We start from the raw sequence: 16,684 nt of genomic DNA on the forward strand, positions 1-16,684 counted from the left end.
AGATGGCTTTGCGGAGCAAAAAAGAAGTATATGTATTAAAAGGTCGATCGCCACAAGTCCAGCAGGTTCAGGAATCGATGCTTGTGAAAAAGAGGGTGTAGGAGAATACGTTTGTTCGAGAAGTCGAAGCATACCCAAAGTACCCAGGTACCCAGGTACAGTAAACAGCAAGTCTTGACGCGGAAGGATCACAATCCCTCAGCCACTAGTACAACTGCGCAAGAGAGCCCTGAAGCGATCCGATGAGACTTCCGTCGGATCTTCCGTGTCGGCTACGTATCGTCTATTGACGTTACACAGACATCCTCCGGCTACGCAACTTCGCCAACTTCCAACTTTGGTCATGAACAGCAGGTCTTATCACCGGAGTCTGTGGTAACTCTGCAAGATATTGGTGCTTGCTAATTCCACACAGCCATCTACAGATAAGACAGTTCCGATTTTGCAAGGCTCGCATCAGCCGTTTGGCTCGAGCCGGATCGGGATGCCGTAAAGATGAGCTGAACATGGCATTCCATACGGTATATTAGAACGAGATGATCCAATCTCATGATCCTCATACTCATCATTCAGCCTTCTTAACACTACCTTCCGTTGTCCATACTATACCCAGTCTCTCAGCGATTCATCCCTTTACAACACCGACGTGAACCTCACAACCATGGGCTCAACAGCACCCAACAGCTGGAAACCCCTAAGCGTAGGCATAATCGGCGGAGGCATCGGCGGCCTCTCCTCAGCCATCGCACTCCGTCGCGCCGGCCACACCGTCACAATTTACGAGCGCAACGACTTCGCCGGCGAAGCAGGCGCATCCGTCTCCTGCGCCGCCAACGGCACCCGGTGGCTCCACGAATGGGGTGTCGACGTCGAGAAAGGCGACCCTGTTGTTTTGAAGAAGCTCATAAACCGGGACTGGACGACGGGCGAGCCGGTTAGCGTGTACGATCTTGATGACTACGAGGAGCGGTGGGGTTATGTGTATAATATGTTTCATCGGCAGTATATGCATAAGATGCTTATGGAGTGTGCGCTGCAAGAGGAGGGGGAGGGGACGCCGGTGGAGTTGTTGGTGAACCATGCGGTAAGAATTCTATGGGCTATCTTCCCATGATACTGTGCTAATGAGAAGTTACAGTGCCAAAGTATAGACCTCGCAACCAACCAAATCACCTTCTCCAACAACACCACCTTCCACCACGACCTCATCATCGGCGCCGACGGCATCGGCTCCACCACCCGCAAGATAATCGGCCTAAACCCCGAAAAGCGCCCCGCAGAATCCAGCTGCCTGCACGCGAACGTGCTCCGAAAAGACATCCAGCGCCTCGGCCTCGAGGACTACTCCCTCAACAGCGCCCTAGAATACTGGGGCGGCCAAGAAGGCAAGTGGGACAAGATCGTCCTCTCGCCTTGTAACGGCGGCGAACTCCTCTCCTACTACTGCTTCTTCCCCCGCGAGAAAGGCGACTATGCGAATCAGACGTGGGGTGGTGCCGATTTGCCTGTGGAGGAACTGCTTGCGCCGTATCCTGAGCTTGATGAGAAGGTCAAGGCTCACCTTGCTATTGGGATTGAAGTGAGGCCGTGGCGGCTTTGGGTTCATCAGCCGTATCCGTATGTTGTTAAGGGGTGTATTGCGTTGATTGGGGATGCTGCACATCCGGTAAGACATTACCATTCCTACACGATGCCATTTCGAAGTATATTGAGACTGACATTCGTTTGACCAGATGATGCCCCACCAAAGCCAAGGCGCGTGCATGGCAATTGAAGACGCAGCCGCCCTGGGCATCCTCTTCAGCAAAGACTACTTCAGAGGCGATGTGCAAGAATCACTTGCCGTCTACGAGAAAGTGCGACTGCCTCGCGCGACAAAAGTCCAGGCTTCTGCTGCGAAAGCGGCGTCTAATATCAACGAACGCATTGGTATGTATCTCACCATCAGCATCAGCATCAGCATCCCATTTTCGGAGAACGAATACTAACGGAAGGCATTTGTAGGCTTCTCAAGCAACACATCAATGGCGAACTACAAGGTTGAAGACGAGGCGAAGAAGTTGACGATCGAGGAGATGAACGCATATGATATGTACAAGGATATTGACCAGGCGTTTGCGGAGATGGAGGGTGTGCCGTACACGGACAGATATGTTAGGGGATTGCCGTTTGGGCTGCGGTTGTCGAATGGGGTTCAGATTGCTGGGAATGCGCGACTGTAGTGTAGAGAATATGTTTGGTTGGACTTTCAATATGCATGCATGTGCTACATCGTCTCCATCTGCGCGCATCGTTCCACGAATGAAGGGTTGCGACGTTGTCGTGAAGGCATCGGAGTTGAGACAGGCTCATTAGATCATACGGAAGTGGGAAGCATGCGCGACAATATAATTGCGTTTCGATTTCTTCAGTTACTTTTGATCATGCCGTCTCATTCATCATCATCCTTCCTTGGCCGCGGTGGCTTCTGTCCGTATACCAGCGACCTAAACAACACGTCAGCACAAACCAAGAACATTACCAGCTCCTCAACGACCATCAACTTACACTTCCTGATACGCATGAATCCCCCTCGTCCTCAACGCCGTCCTCATATGCGCAAGATAAACCTCGACCTCCTGCTTCGTCCACCCCATAATCGTGGTAAGCAGATACAAACTCCACCCCTCAATACCCTGCTCCCAATTAATCCTGTTATACTGCCCGAGCTCCTTGAACCGCTTATCCGCCGGCCAGCCACCCACAGGCAACTTCCAGCGATGCTCGACGACGTTTATAAAGCCAGCGGCTTCTATGCCCGCGCGCTGTTCGTCGGCTGTGCGCAGCGACTTTCCGAAGCGGTCGCCGAGTTCGAGGGAGAGCTTGCCCCAGCGGTCGTAGATGGAGCCGGGGGTTACGGTGCCGTCGTCGGATTTGGGGACGACGGAGAATTCGAGTTGTTCGATGTAGCCGCCGGGTTGGAGGTGGCTTGGGGGCGGGGTTAGTATGGGTGCTGTTGATGAGGTGTGGGGTGGTGTGGACGTACTCATAGCACTCTTTGTAGAAGGCGGGCCAGTCGGCTACGCAGCCGAAGAGGGATCGGATGTGGATGAAGTCGAAGTGGTCTTTCTTGTACAGCCATGGCTCGGTGAAGTCGTCGATTTCGAAGCGGACGTTTGGCGGGACCATGGAGGGTTGGGTGGGACTGAGGTCCGTTCCGAGTACCTGGACTTGTTAGAATGGTGTCACGGACTCTTCGTCGCATATCTGTACGCACCTCGGCCGATGGGTATCTATCCGCAAAGTCGCTGTTGGTTTCGCGTCAGTCTGTCGGTCGACATGCGAGAACGTGAGACTGACATAGCCCAGATTCCTGACTGGTCAGCTTATGCGTTCGTCGATCAGGGTGTTCCTTGCATACCGGTGCCAGTCCCCAGATCCAAGACGTGCTAGAGTACCCGATTGTCAGCCCGAAGCCAACAGCCATGGTGTCTTGTCTGGCTCCAAACGTACCATGGGCTGTTTTGTTATGGGTGCCAGGAACAGCTCGCCATCGAGTAAGAGGAGGCAGATATGGTGGCTACCCAATCCAGTCAACACGAGTCCTTCGCCAAATGGGTCGCATGCCATACACGATATCGAGCTGGTCTGCCGAAGTCTCATCATTCGGCCCCCCTGTGCTCACTTAGGAACAGCATTGGCATGGAACGAGCGGGCAGCCCACAGTATGATCCTTCCTTGTATGCATGGTATCGCCGGCCGTTGCGGTACTTGTAGTTGTATACGGCCGATTTCAGAGACGTGGTCTCGCTTCGGTCCGTGTCAGAAGGCGGCTGGTTGGCGGCTTCGTCATCCTGGGAAACTTACGATGCCGAATCGTCGCCAAATGCCGAGTCGGTTTCGTCCGAGTCCTGGACGCTGGTGTTAGCAACGCGACAATCGTTCGCATGGGGAGACGGCTTACATGAGCGATCTGGGCTCCAATGTCGGCCATGTTTTATGAGGCGCAAGATGAGAGATTGTCGCAGCGAGGGGTTTGCAGGTATCGGAACAGTGCGAACGAGAGGGTCGCCCTGCCACCACTTAGCGTGACCTTTTGTACCGATTGCAACGTTCAGGCCAGCAGCTCGAACTACTGCCTTCGCTCCCGACAGCCGTGTGACCGCGGCTCTACGCCGGCGACATGCACGCATGCAGACAGTCGACCGGCCAGACACCAGCGCTATCAGCCAGGTGCTCCGGTTGGCCACGGTCGCTTGCAATCTAGAGAGTTGTCCTTAATGAAGTGGGGATGGCAGATACCGTCGTCGACTCGTCTGCGAGAACTGCGCGCGACTATTGAGGTCGTCTTCTTCATCCTACTATCCTCACGGCGTCCGGCGAACTGTCCCACCAATCAATGCCGATCTTCGAGTCCTTACCCAGCGCAGCAGTACTGCTGTCCGCGGGACTGACAGCCCTGCTGGCCTACGTGCTGTACGCAGTGACCTACAACGTCTACTTCCATCCGCTGGCCAAGTTTCCGGGACCGCCTCTCGCCGGCGCTACGACATACTGGAAAGCGTATATTGAGTGCATCGCAAACCGGTCCTTTTGCCACTTCCTGGTCGAACTGCATGCGCAATACGGTACGAAGGACCTGGCACGCAGTACACAAATGTGCAACGCTGACCCGTGTGGTGCGCGACGATAGGCGACGTTGTTCGTATTGGACCCAACGAGGTGTGTGAAGCATCGCGAGAATGCAGTGAACCCCACTCTGGTGCCACCACGTGTCGCTGACCATCATGGCCTAGCTCCACTTTGCCAACCCCCAAGCCTACCACGACATCTACAACAACAAGAATCGCTGGGACAAGGAAGCGACGCTCTACAAGAGCTTTAACGAGGACAGATCTAGCTTCGGCTATCTCACGTATGCCGAGGCCAAGAACCGCAAGGATGTGCTCAATCGCTCCTTCTCGCCGGCTGCCATTGAGAGCTCCGAGGGTCTGTTAATTGAAAAGACCAAGGCTCTCTGTGCAGCCTTTGAGCGGCAGAGCAAGGCTTCCGCAAGTGTTGATCTGTTTTACGCATTCCGCTGCATGAGTATAGATGTCATTACGACCTTTTGCTTTGGCAAATCCATCCATGCGGTGGATGAGCCTGACTTCAAGGCGCCAATTGTCGTGGCTCTTGATGCGGCGACCCCTGTTGCTATGTACTTCAAGTATTCTGATTTGTTCAAGAACTTTATACTGAAATGTCCGCCTAATCTGTCCAAGAAGCTTAGCCCGTTGACAGCGGGCATGATCGATCTTAACCAGGTATGTTCTTTGCTCGCTGGGGCAGCGGCCTACTAACATGTTGAAGTTACTCTCGCAGCAGATCAACGAACTCACTGACGACCCAGAGAAGCTCAAACTTCTCCCTCACAACATGACCATCTACCATCGGCTAATGGACCCGGAAGCGCATCGCGACAAGCAGATTCCATCGGCTGAGAGCCTGTATGAAGAGGCCCAAGCGCTCATGTTTGGTGGCACAGACACCGTCGGCAATACCCTTATGGTCGGCGCTTTTCACCTGCTCAAGCATCCTGACAAGATGCAAAAGCTCAAGTCGGAACTATCCGCGGCATGGCCATCTCTCATCGGAAACGAGCCTACGGTCCGCGATCTCGAAAGGGTACCGTATCTGACGGCGGTCATCAAGGAGTCGCTCAGGCTCTCATCGGGAGTTACCGCGGGCCTTTTGCGCATCGTTCCCGCAGCCGGTGCAACGATAGCGGGAGTAGAAGTGCCGCCGCAGGTATGTCTGCATTTTGTTCTGCGCAAAGACGCGTGCTGATTGCGTGCTAGACCATTGTATCGTGTGGGAGCACATTCGTCCACTTCAACGCCGACATTTTCCCAAAGCCAGATGAGTTTGTTCCCGAGCGCTGGCTCGATGACTCTGCGGACTTGGACAAGTGGCTCGTCGCCTTCTCGCGCGGCCCACGTATGTGCCTGGGAATCAAGTGAGTCTGATCCTCGGTAACTTCAGACGAGATCCGAAGCTAACGTGGTAACTTTTCGCAGTCTGGCTTGGGCGGAGTTGCGCCTCGGCTTCGGCCATGTCTTCCGCAAATTTGACCTGGAGCCCAAGGGGAAACTGTAAGTCAATTGAAGCTTCTTGGTCGTATGCTGTACTAATGACGATCAGGCCTGACCAGCTGGTGTGGCGGGATGTGTTTTTGCCCTTCTTCCATGAAGACCATTTGCAGGCACATATGCGACCTGTAAGTGCGTGATAAGTGTTGTGTCGGACATGGGAGCTGTTGGGGTCGACGAGTCATTTCATAGATTGTGCGAAGACGACAAAGGGATCAGCCGACCGTTGATCGTGCTGCTAGGCAGAGTCAAGCCATCCGCCGTCTGGACTTGCACACGTGTAATTGAGCGCCGATCAGTCGGAGATATGGCACCTGGGCGCAGATCAATATAGTATGAGCTAGTGGGTGCCGAGGTGCAAAGGGGGACAGGGCTTTCTGAAAGAAGTTTGTCAAGCTGAAAAGGGCATTGTGACTTGTCGCTGTGCCTCTAATGGGCGCATGTGATGTATTGCTGAGAGGCATGTTTCTGCAGGCGGTTCCAAAGTGGTGAAGGGTTGCATCGACAGGGTGTTGGAGGATGTGACGAGGGCTCTGGGTGCACGACATTGCATTAGCTGCGGGTTCTATTGCGGCGTCAGCTACATGCGCGTTTGGTACAAGCGCGGAGCACTGTGGTTCGCCGCCTCGTCCAACCACAGCGCTGAGCTGGGGGGAGAAGTGAAGACCCCGCCCCGTTTGAGCAAGGAAGAAATTGAATAGACGCGCTGCAGTCTGGATTAGTATAAGGGCGAAGGTTAGCAATATCTTAAGCACCAGGTAATTTAGTGATATGACTTTTGTTCGTGCTTGAAGGGGATGTGGAGGAGCGGACAGCAGAACACGAAGGTAGCTGGCGATCATGTCGATCAGCAGCAGCGATGAGAGTTTGGAGAGCAGGAGCTAAGGGCGGCGGAAGATTTGGAGCCGATGGAGTCAGAGTTGGAGCTTGTACGAAAGGCAGGCAATGTCAGAAGCCGATAAGGTTGGCGATATCTGCCAATCGGAAGGGCAAACGGGTTGGCAGAAGGGCCGATGATTGGCGGGCAGGTGTCCAAGCATGTGCGGCGGAGCGAGACGAGATGAAGGGTGACAGGCGGGCCGCAGAGGCCGGGCAGCTAGCCAGGTCGTGGATGGTTGCGAGGGGACAACTGAGGGTGGACATCTGAAAGGGCATGCGATCAGCCAAGGGGTTTGGAAGCAGCGATTCAGGCGTCTCAGGCGTCGTGTGGAGAGAGTGGGATGCAGGCTAGCTGGTTAGCGACGCGGGCGCATCGTCTGGTGCAGGCGAGCTAGACCCCGTTGGCTGCCATGAACTCGACTTCTCCCCGCTGAAATACTGCATACCGTACATACGACATAGCATCACGACCGCCCACCGCTGAGCCCCAGCCCGCCCGTTGCTTGTCGCCAGCGCCTTCAATCCCCCCTCCGTCCACCCTCCCCCAATGTCCCCATTGCGCCGGGGGTCCGCCAGCCGTCGCACACGCCTTGACCTGGGCCCGCCCTCGCTGTGAGCGCCCTCACGCCCTCACCATGCCCGCCACGGGAGGCAGCAGGGCCGTCCACGCGCCGCCCTCGAAGCCGACAGACAAGGGCAAGATGGCACAGGCCGCCCAGCCGCCGCGCAGAGAGAGCAGCGCGGGCACCTCAGCCCAGCGGCCCGGCATCAAGACGCGCGCATATTCCGCTCCCAACGTGCCCAAGAGCGACACCGACGGTGGCAGCGAGCTCGACCGCACCGACGAGGCCAGCGAGGCGGATGAGATTGCCGACGATGCCTTCTTCCAGCGCTACCACTTCCCCCAGGCCACCACTCTCTCCACCCAGCACGAGGAGGGCGACAGCAGCGCCGAGTCGTCGTCCGACACCGAGGGGCCCCTCTCGCCCACCCACCACAAGGACCGCCAGGCTCTGGATGCCGCCTCGGAGCCTTCGAGCGTGAGTAGATGAGTACCTTGACACGAGGAGGATGATGTGTTGGCAATACCGCAGTAACTTACATATGTAGTCCACCAGCGACTCGGCATCAACCATGCAGGACCTCAATATCGCCGTCATCGGCGCGCGGACTTCGGGCAAGAGCACCTTCATCCGCCGCGCCCTGGGGCTGCCCGACACGGCCACGACGACTTCGTGCTCGCGCCGTATGACCATCGACGGCACACCCTACGTCGTGCGCTTCCTCGAGATGACCTTCAACGACGTGCACGTCGGCGACCGCAGCATCATCAAGTGGCCCGAAACGATACACGACTTTGCGACGCCGCGCATGGATGCCGCCGTCACGCTCTACGACGTCACAAACCACGAGAGCCTGGGCAAGGTCCCGGAGATGCTGAGTGCGTACCCCGCCATCGCGTCAGCCGACGCGCCTCGTACGCGACATGCTGACTGAGTCCAGGCACACTGTCCAAGGCTCACTTGCCCTTTATCCTCGTCGCCTGCAAGTGCGATCAGCACCCCGCCCACCGCGAGGTCGATCCGGCCGTTGTGGAGCAGAAAGCAAAGTCCTTCATTGGAGACGTGAGCGTGTTTCAGACCTCCGAGTCGTCCCCGGAGACGCACCGAGGATGCCTGTCCGTCATCACTCGCGCGGCCATAGCCGCCAAGCGCCGTAAGTGGCTCATTTCCTTTTGTTACACGCCCAATTGCCCATACCCAATGCTCCCTCACTGCCCCCAATGCCCCCCAATGCCCATTCCAGGGTGCAAGTCATTGACCCCCTGCAGCCAGGTCCCAGGCTTCCATGGCGCGGCGCCGGGCCAACTCTTCCGCCGTAAAATCAATCACTCAAAAGGACCTTTGGAGCCGCAAGCACGAGCGGGCTAGCTCGGAGATCTCCATGAGGTTTCAACGGGGTTCAAGCGAGGTCAAGGGCCACCGTTATAAGCCCAGCGACACCAACAAAACTTTTTTCAACGCTGAAGAGTCCCCCGGCTATGATTCCCAGGAGTCTGATGACAACGACTCGGACGCCGGCCAAAGCATCATGTCGGTGAAGCCGTCGGATGAGAATGGCTACACCTTCGAGCAGCTGGTCGACCGACTGCTCGCCCAGCCCATGTCCAAGAACGACTCCAAGTTCGTCTCCGTGTTCCTGGCCCTGTATCGGAGATTCGCAACCCCGGGCCAGCTACTAGAGGCCATCATCAAGCGTTTCGAGTCGCAGAACAAGGAAAAGGAACTGCCCATGATCCGCATCATTGCCCAGCTCCGTTACCTGTCAATATTGCAACATTGGGTGGCCTACTACCCCGGTGACTTCGCCTACCCAACCACACGCCGACTCATTCGAAGGTTTGCATCGTCGTTGGCCTTGAACCGGGAGTTCTCCGTCGCCGCAACGGAGATTATTCGCGATCTTGAAATGGTCACCGAGGACGACGACACCGACTGGGCATGCAGCGACCGCCAACGAGCCCAGAACGAGAACATACCGACATTCCACAACAACGTCCTGGACGAAGACTCCGATGAGGACGAGTTCTCAAGAGCACTCGGCCACATGTCCATGAGCAGTTCGGCACGCAATTCGGTTGCCCGCAGTAGCGTAACCGGTGGCGCTTCATCCACCAACGGCTCCATGGGCTCATCGCAGATCCTGCTTACCCAAGTCGAGAAGAACGAGCGACTCGCCCGACAACTGGAACCCAACCCAATCAAGCCCATGTCCAAGATCCAGTGGCACCAGCTTATGGGCGAATCGGACGAAGCCATCGCAAAGGAACTAACCCGGATAGACTGGATCATGTTCTCTTCTGTACGTCCACGCGATCTTGTACGTCACGTCAGCTTGAATGCCGAAGAGAAGAAGCGATGCAAGAACCTCGAAAACGTAACACGCATGACCGAGCACTTCAACCACGTCGCCTACCTCGTCACCAACTATATCCTTCTGCGCGACAAGCCCAAGCATAGGGCGCTCATGATGGAGAAGTGGATGAAGATCGCACGACAACTTCGGAAACTCAACAACTACAACATGCTAGGTGCCGTAATGGCAGGCATCAACGGCACCGCCATCGGACGACTGGTAGCAACTCGGGAGCTGGTCCCTCAGGCCACCAACCAAGACTTCTGGAAGCTCGACATCCTCATGGGCCAGACCAAATCGCACTCCGCATACCGATTGGCGTGGGAGAACAGTTCTGGCGAGCGCATACCATATATCCCACTACACCGCCGCGACCTCGTATCTGCTTCGGAAGGCAACTCGACCTTTGTCGGCGACAAGAAGAAGACAGACTCCGCGTTTGCTCCACACCCAGGCGTCAGCGTCTTGGAAAGCGTCGTAGGGAAACGCGACAGCCGAGAGCCACCGCCAGGCGGCGTCGTCGGCAAGGAGCGGATAAACTGGCGGAAGTTTGAGATCATGGGCGAAGTCATCGTCGGAGTACAACGCGCGCAGGGTACCCCGTACCCGAACTGGCAGCGGTGCGAAGAGATTCGGAATCTGATCTTAGACATCAAGATCAACAAAGACGACGAAGTAAGTCCTCACCACGGTTGGCATCTCCAGTATACTGACATCATCCAGGAACTCTACGAGCGCAGCACCCATCTCGAGGCGGGCAGAGCCGACGAGAAGAGCAGGATCGCAAGATGGTTCCGAGAGCGTTAGTGCTTCTCTCCTACTTACCCACCCATCCCTAGCGCGCAGCTTTTCTTATCTTCATCTTTCATGTTGAGATCAGATAAGCTAAGTGCAGGTCTTTGACTACAGCCGGGCGTCTATCCCTGCCCTCGTTGCCCTCCCTACCTCCAACACAGAACTACCAAGCCGCCGCGAGCACCACCAACTTTGTGCGCATCTGAGCACACCCCATCCACATCATCTACACCACCCACAACACGTCGCATCTACACCACATCGCATCTCGGAACTATCTACACCACATATACCCATTTTATCCCGGAGCGGACTGCATTTTTTATAACGACATTGCTTTTGTTTGCTGTTCAAACATTATGATTGCACATTCATCTGCCATCGTCGTCATCTATCTCTTTTTTTGTTCTGGCTTCGTTGCACGATACCTCATATCCCTATTTGGCGTTACTTTTATATAGCGGGGCAAACTACCACACGGTTACGTTATCATCTTCCTTTGTTGCAGGCCGGGGGGTGGTGAGACGGCATGGCGCCGGTATGGCGGAAAAGGTATGCGTAGTAGTAAGAGTAAGTGGGACTGGCTATATCAATACGAGCCGCTTTTTGATCGATTGTTGGATGTTTTGCGTGATTAGGCTGATAGTGACTGCGCCATGCTGGTGCTGTGGAGGGCGGGCTATTAGTGATGACCTTCCGGGCTCGGGACGAATCATAGGCGGCATACGTGATATGTGGCTGGCTTCAGGCAAGCAGCGCACGGTTAAACGCCTATCGCTCCTGCAACAACAACGGCCGCAGCTCTTCACAGTCTGATCTTTCTCTTTCTTTCACCCTGAGCTATATCTTCCAGCGCCTGTGTGATCTTTCCGATTGTCTTTCTGTTTCTGCATCGCGCGAGCCTCTCCTGCAGCCTGTGTGTCACGTGTACAGACAGCACTCAGTCAACCACGTCAACGGTATCGCAATTGTCCCGCGTGCGAAAGCGCGTTCCACATGAGCAGCTTGATAGGAAGCTACACTCAGCTTTCAGTTGGGGGCGAGTTCTCCGGGGGTGTTTCAGACGGCACTCAACGAACTACCTCGAAGCTGTCGCAATCATTCCGCATGCCAAAACGCACCCCCAATGATCAGCCTGGGTGTTACCGCCTCTAGCGCACCTGCGAAAGTCGAGAACGAGACAGCGTTTCCCGCGTCTTGCGGCAACGCTACGTTGCGACAAGGGCCTCTTTTCCTGGAGATCAACAAACAAGAGATAGTACCTAGGTCCTATCCTCTAATTGAGTCTAGTGGGAAATCGGATTCGAGACCGTACTGTGGTAGAGCACCTACTCTCCCACGCCTTCATCAGCTCATTTCCAACTTCTGAGCCTAAGCTCAATACCGACTCGCTAGACCGTCACTGCTCTCCTTCAGATTACAACAACCGACAGCGAAGCGATGTATCCAACTGGTCAAACCCAATTCGTGTATGAACCATTGGTCAATCCAAATTCAGTGCGCTTGCTTAGAGTAATAGCGATGGACGCCCATAGTCAGATCGAGGTTCAGATGTGGGAAGACACAGGAGATACAGAATACAGATGCCTTTCGTACACGTGGGGAGACCAATCTAAAACCTACCCAATCTGGGTAAATTACCAAGAGGGGCCCTATCCAACTAGGATAATTAATCAAGAGGTGCAAGTCGGAAAAAATCTTTATGACTTCCTGGAACTTGCGAGCCATGGCAGTTTCGGTGAGTACTTTTGGATCGACGCGCTTTGTATCAATCAAAGCGATGATGTCGAGAAGAGTCTGCAGGTACAGCGGATGGGAGATATCTACAAGAACGCCAAAGAGGTTCTCGTGTGGCTCGGTGATGGCAAAGAGAATCGTATCCGAGACCTTTTTTGGCAGATAGAGCGTGCAATTGCCGTCTCGGAGAAGACTCGCTATGTGAAGAGGAAAGGTCTCCTAGGTGTTGGGCCGACTGGTTTGAGAAGATATGGTGACGTATGGGTTGCGCTGGACACGGCATCAGCTGTTGGCTCCAACAACGGGTGCTTCAAGCACAGGAATGATCTCTTCGATATCTGTACGACTGATTTGGCAAATCACCCTTACTGGAACCGCGCCTGGACTGTTCAGGAGCTATTATCGGTACGGAGTCCGCAACGGATCTTCCTTTGTAGCGTGGCAAAAACGCGCGCTTTGGAAGAGCTATTACATCACTGTCAGGATGATCCACGGGTGAGGAGGATCGAGTTCTTACTGCTAGCGACCTCCTTCCGCCACGGTTCAGCAATACCCTTCTGGTTCATCTTTTACCAGCTTGGTCGCACGCTGGAATGCCGCGATCCTCGAGATTGCATCTACAGTCTACTATCTGTGACAGGGCAGGAGAGCTTTACAGTCGATTATAGCGAGAGCACCTTCGGCTTATTCTTCAGGTCGGCCACCCGTTTTTCAGCGTGGGCCTGTCCTTATCTTTTGACGTTGTTGTGGCATGCGCTCGGAATCACGCGCAAGAGTGTTGAGGAAGCTTTCAAGTTTAGCAACGGATTCCAAGTGTCGATTCCTATGCGCGCCACGACTTGTGCTCGCGGACTGAATGTGCGAAAGATCTATGCCCGCGGACTGGATTTGCGGAAAAGATGTTGCCCGCGGGGCGGTTGCGCCGATTGGCGTGCTACAATCGAGAACTGTACATCTCGCGATATACTGCTCTGTCCGAGCACAAATGTTGGAGTACCGCGGAGAATCGGTGAAGAGATACCTGACCAAGAGAACATACATGTTGTAGTACGGCGTGTGTCGAAAAACGATATTTCCCTGTCACTCCATACTCACAGCTTTGGGGTGCTTCCCTACTCCAAGCAGATGGAGCTGTGGTTTGACAAGAATGGGATTGAGAGTAGGATAACTAATTGGAAAGACGCCAAAAGGTACGCTGGTCTATGTCGAAGCGACATCAAGATCAACGACGAGGAAAACAAGGACGACGGAATCATGGACTCGTGGAAGTTGAAACCACATTTCACCCTCAAGATGACTCACGAGTACCCGATCGCCTGCGTGGATTTCATGGAATCTCAAGGGAAAGACGCTATCAAGAAGAGTCTCCAGAGCCTTGAAATTGGTCTTAGGAAATATGGTGATGGCGGCATCCGCGGGATGTTGTCGGCCACAGCGGACTTCAGCACAACCTCGTAGGCTAGGTAGTACATCCAGCATATATTACAACATGTATGACGAGGCATCACGCAGAAAGTGGGCTGAACCCCAGACAAAGTCAAGTGCTCTCGGTAGGCTTTGAACACATTAGCCGTTGCTCCGCTGCACACGACCGAATTCACGTGTACGCCTAGATAGTGGCTTTGTAGTTGTACGCCTTAGGCAGGGAGCGACAAAACTCATATTCAGATGGGGACATGACTAGCAATGTTCACGGGCCGGAAGGAGTGAGTGTCGCCGCACTACACCTGGAGGACTTGTTCGCGGACATCGGCGCGGACCAGAGCAAACTTCATTACCATAGAGGCTACGTTCAAGGCGATCGCTATCACATGCATTTGCGTGAGTTAACAGGAGAAAACATTCTTATTCATGGTATCGTGCACTGTAAATAGAGATTATCGAACCCTAGACACGCGGTCAAAGTAGTCTATATCGTCAGTTCCGCCAACTTGACATCCACCAACGAAGTTTTCGAACCCGACGCACTATCAACCCTCGATGACTTCATCAGCGCAACGCCCATCAGCGCATCCTCCATGCCACCGAGCAGACTCGCCGCCTGCTCCTTATCCCAATAGCTCTCGTTGAAGCACACGCTGAGGACGAGTTGGCCCTCCCAGATCCAAGTATGCACCATCATGCGCATCGTCAGGGTCTCAGCGCCCAACCAGAAGTCCCTGACTTTGACAAGGCCGTCGCCGATGTTCTTGCTGACCTGCTCGTCGACTTCACCCAGGAAAGCAAAGCGCGGCTGCGGTGATCCGTCCGCCTCGCACTTCTTGACATACAGCGTCTCTTCGAGGCGCTGGTGGAAGAACGGCGACGACGGGAGGTACGGCGCGTACCCGGCGGCATAGACGGGTGCGAGTTGCGAGTAGTAAGAGTCGAAGTCTGTTTCCGGGGAGACAATGACTTCTGTGGTGATGACGCTGGTGTAGCTTGTGGGAGAGTTCTCCGGAGCCGCGCCTTCTGGGATCAGAGTGCGCAGGTTGGAGTGGAACGAGGCCATGAAGCTTCGCGCTTCTTTTGTTTGTGCGAGTTTGGCAACGGAACTGATTAGGGCGGCGTGTAGAGCGACGTCGATGGCCAGAGCGCGCGTCTCGCAACTGTCCATGACGGTCTTGGTGTCACGCTTGGACAGCTTAACAAAGTGTCGCTGAGTGTACCCCGGTCTCTGCGATTTCATCGTGGGTGTCAGCTCCAGGGCTGGCTTGTGGGGCTCTAGTGCTGCAAGACGGCTTTCGGCCTGCGCTTCAATCTCTGGTGTCTTCTCGTGCCCGATTCCAAGCGTCAACTCCATGCTCGGCGTCAGGTTCTTGGCACACCCGCCAAAGACTAGGTTAGGGTTCATGTTGGCCAGAGACTCGACGAGGTGGTTGAGGCAGAAGATTGCGCCGCGGGCGTCGACGCGGTAGTGCGGCGACCAAATCATGACTTCGGATGTGTCGGGAAGGAAGTAGCACATCATCTGTTCGTTCCGTGGAATCCGTCCCAGCAGTTCATCCACAGTCTTGCCCTCGGCGACGGAGAAGGTCGCCGAAACCCACAAGGCGATGGAGGGTTCGTCTCCGACGCGGTAAATGTATCGACCGTTGTATGGGAATGCGGCAATCTCCGGGTGGTTGTAGCGGACTTGTTTCCAGGCCGTCCGCAGGTAGGCAGCAGGGTCTTTGATGTCGGGATGGAATTCAAGTTTGGCAACGGCGTTCTTGGCCCAGTTGTCGCGGCCGATGGCGTTGGGGACGTTGCGGGTGAGTATGTTGATCCGCTCGAGGTAGGTTTGCGCGCGCTCCCAACGACCTGGTCGGGTCTCTTTCCAGGTAGCGTCCTCCATGATCGTTTGAGTGAACCAGGAGTAAGGGTCAAGAAAGGATGAGTAGTAGTCACGACAAGATTTTGAGCCAAGAGAAGAGGTTGGGCCAAGGGAGGAGGAGATGTCGAGAGGAGTATGAGTCAATGGATGAGTATGAGCCAGGGTGGGAGTATGATATAGAGGGGAAGACAAGAGATGATAAGAAGAAATAAGACAGCTCAAGAGTTGGAGGTGGGCAACTGCAGCCGATAGATCTTGCCGCTTTCTGGGGTACGGTCTCACATATATAGCTAAGTGGGCCGCCGTTACGAGCGTGGAGTTCAAGCTGCGGATATCGAACGATTTCAGCGGCGCTACGTCGGTGTAGAGATGCGGAAGCGCTAGTGCTGGCGAAGAGGTTCTTTCACCGTTGATACCAGACACCAGAGTTCAGCTTGGGCGAAGACAACTTGGGAAGGGCCTTTTCCTGCAGCCACCAAATACACTTGGCCTGAGGCATGACCCTTCAGTGGAAGCAATATTCTACGCTTGTGTGCACGGGCGCACTTCGGGTTTCGAGCGCTGCGTGTTCTGGACGAGCCTGGGTCGTGGTGTCGAGACATATAGCCAAGGATGCGGGTCGAGGCGAACGGCCCGCTGCAAGCTACGTCTAACCTTCCCATCGCGCATCGCGGTCGTCATCATTGCTTTTTGTTCGCGTCGAGGGCTCTCAATTCATCGCTGTATAACAGAAATGTTTTGTTGATAATAGGACATGAGCCTGCATCGTGTATGTCGAGAGTTCACCGTAAGCCCGATCGTAGTTTCATACCTAGAGTGACCTAGACGTCGTTAGCGTACCTATGTCAAACTTTACGGTAATGTTCGCACTAAGAAACCGGAATTTCTTCACGATCTGTGGAAATCGATGTTGTGCGACAGATCGTAGGCTGAAGAGGGTTTGTAGAAAAGG

At 54.8% G+C, this 16,684-nt stretch overlaps 6 protein-coding genes across 6 annotated transcripts; 4 read left to right on the forward strand and 2 right to left on the reverse strand.

The window, feature by feature from the left end:
- Nucleotides 1-661: 661 nt before the first annotated feature.
- On the forward strand, nt 662-2,222 carry J4E93_010217 (uncharacterized protein; the record flags this gene model as incomplete). Its single annotated transcript, XM_049348102.1, has 4 exons — nt 662-1,084; nt 1,139-1,666; nt 1,734-1,929; nt 2,005-2,222. The coding sequence occupies 4 exons, from the start codon at nt 662-664 to the stop codon at nt 2,220-2,222; spliced, it is 1,365 nt and encodes a 454-aa protein (XP_049194835.1).
- A 209-nt stretch (nt 2,223-2,431) lies between these two features.
- Nucleotides 2,432-3,168, reverse strand: J4E93_010218 (uncharacterized protein; the record flags this gene model as incomplete). The annotated part of the gene is made up of 3 exons (XM_049348103.1): nt 2,432-2,486; nt 2,548-2,967; nt 3,026-3,168. The coding sequence occupies 3 exons, from the start codon at nt 3,166-3,168 to the stop codon at nt 2,432-2,434; spliced, it is 618 nt and encodes a 205-aa protein (XP_049194836.1).
- A 1,210-nt stretch (nt 3,169-4,378) lies between these two features.
- On the forward strand, nt 4,379-6,250 carry J4E93_010219 (uncharacterized protein; the record flags this gene model as incomplete). The annotated part of the gene is made up of 7 exons (XM_049348104.1): nt 4,379-4,607; nt 4,673-4,701; nt 4,776-5,285; nt 5,332-5,769; nt 5,820-5,977; nt 6,039-6,113; nt 6,163-6,250. The coding sequence occupies 7 exons, from the start codon at nt 4,379-4,381 to the stop codon at nt 6,248-6,250; spliced, it is 1,527 nt and encodes a 508-aa protein (XP_049194837.1).
- Nucleotides 6,251-7,624: 1,374 nt separating this feature from the next.
- On the forward strand, nt 7,625-10,712 carry J4E93_010220 (uncharacterized protein; the record flags this gene model as incomplete). The annotated part of the gene is made up of 5 exons (XM_049348105.1): nt 7,625-8,029; nt 8,100-8,430; nt 8,493-8,705; nt 8,821-10,580; nt 10,629-10,712. 5 exons carry the CDS (start codon nt 7,625-7,627, stop codon nt 10,710-10,712), a joined length of 2,793 nt encoding a protein of 930 aa, XP_049194838.1.
- A 2,764-nt stretch (nt 10,713-13,476) lies between these two features.
- J4E93_010221 (uncharacterized protein) lies at nt 13,477-13,895 on the forward strand (the record flags this gene model as incomplete). Its single annotated transcript, XM_049348106.1, has 2 exons — nt 13,477-13,484; nt 13,535-13,895. 2 exons carry the CDS (start codon nt 13,477-13,479, stop codon nt 13,893-13,895), a joined length of 369 nt encoding a protein of 122 aa, XP_049194839.1.
- A 451-nt stretch (nt 13,896-14,346) lies between these two features.
- Nucleotides 14,347-15,753, reverse strand: J4E93_010222 (uncharacterized protein; the record flags this gene model as incomplete). Its single annotated transcript, XM_049348107.1, has 1 exon — nt 14,347-15,753. The coding sequence occupies one exon, from the start codon at nt 15,751-15,753 to the stop codon at nt 14,347-14,349; it is 1,407 nt and encodes a 468-aa protein (XP_049194840.1).
- Nucleotides 15,754-16,684: the final 931 nt, after the last annotated feature.

Source organism: Alternaria ventricosa (assembly GCF_023758065.1).
Source record: "Alternaria ventricosa strain BMP 2768 chromosome Unknown scaffold_27, whole genome shotgun sequence".
Taxonomy (NCBI): Eukaryota; Fungi; Ascomycota; class Dothideomycetes; order Pleosporales; family Pleosporaceae; genus Alternaria; species Alternaria ventricosa.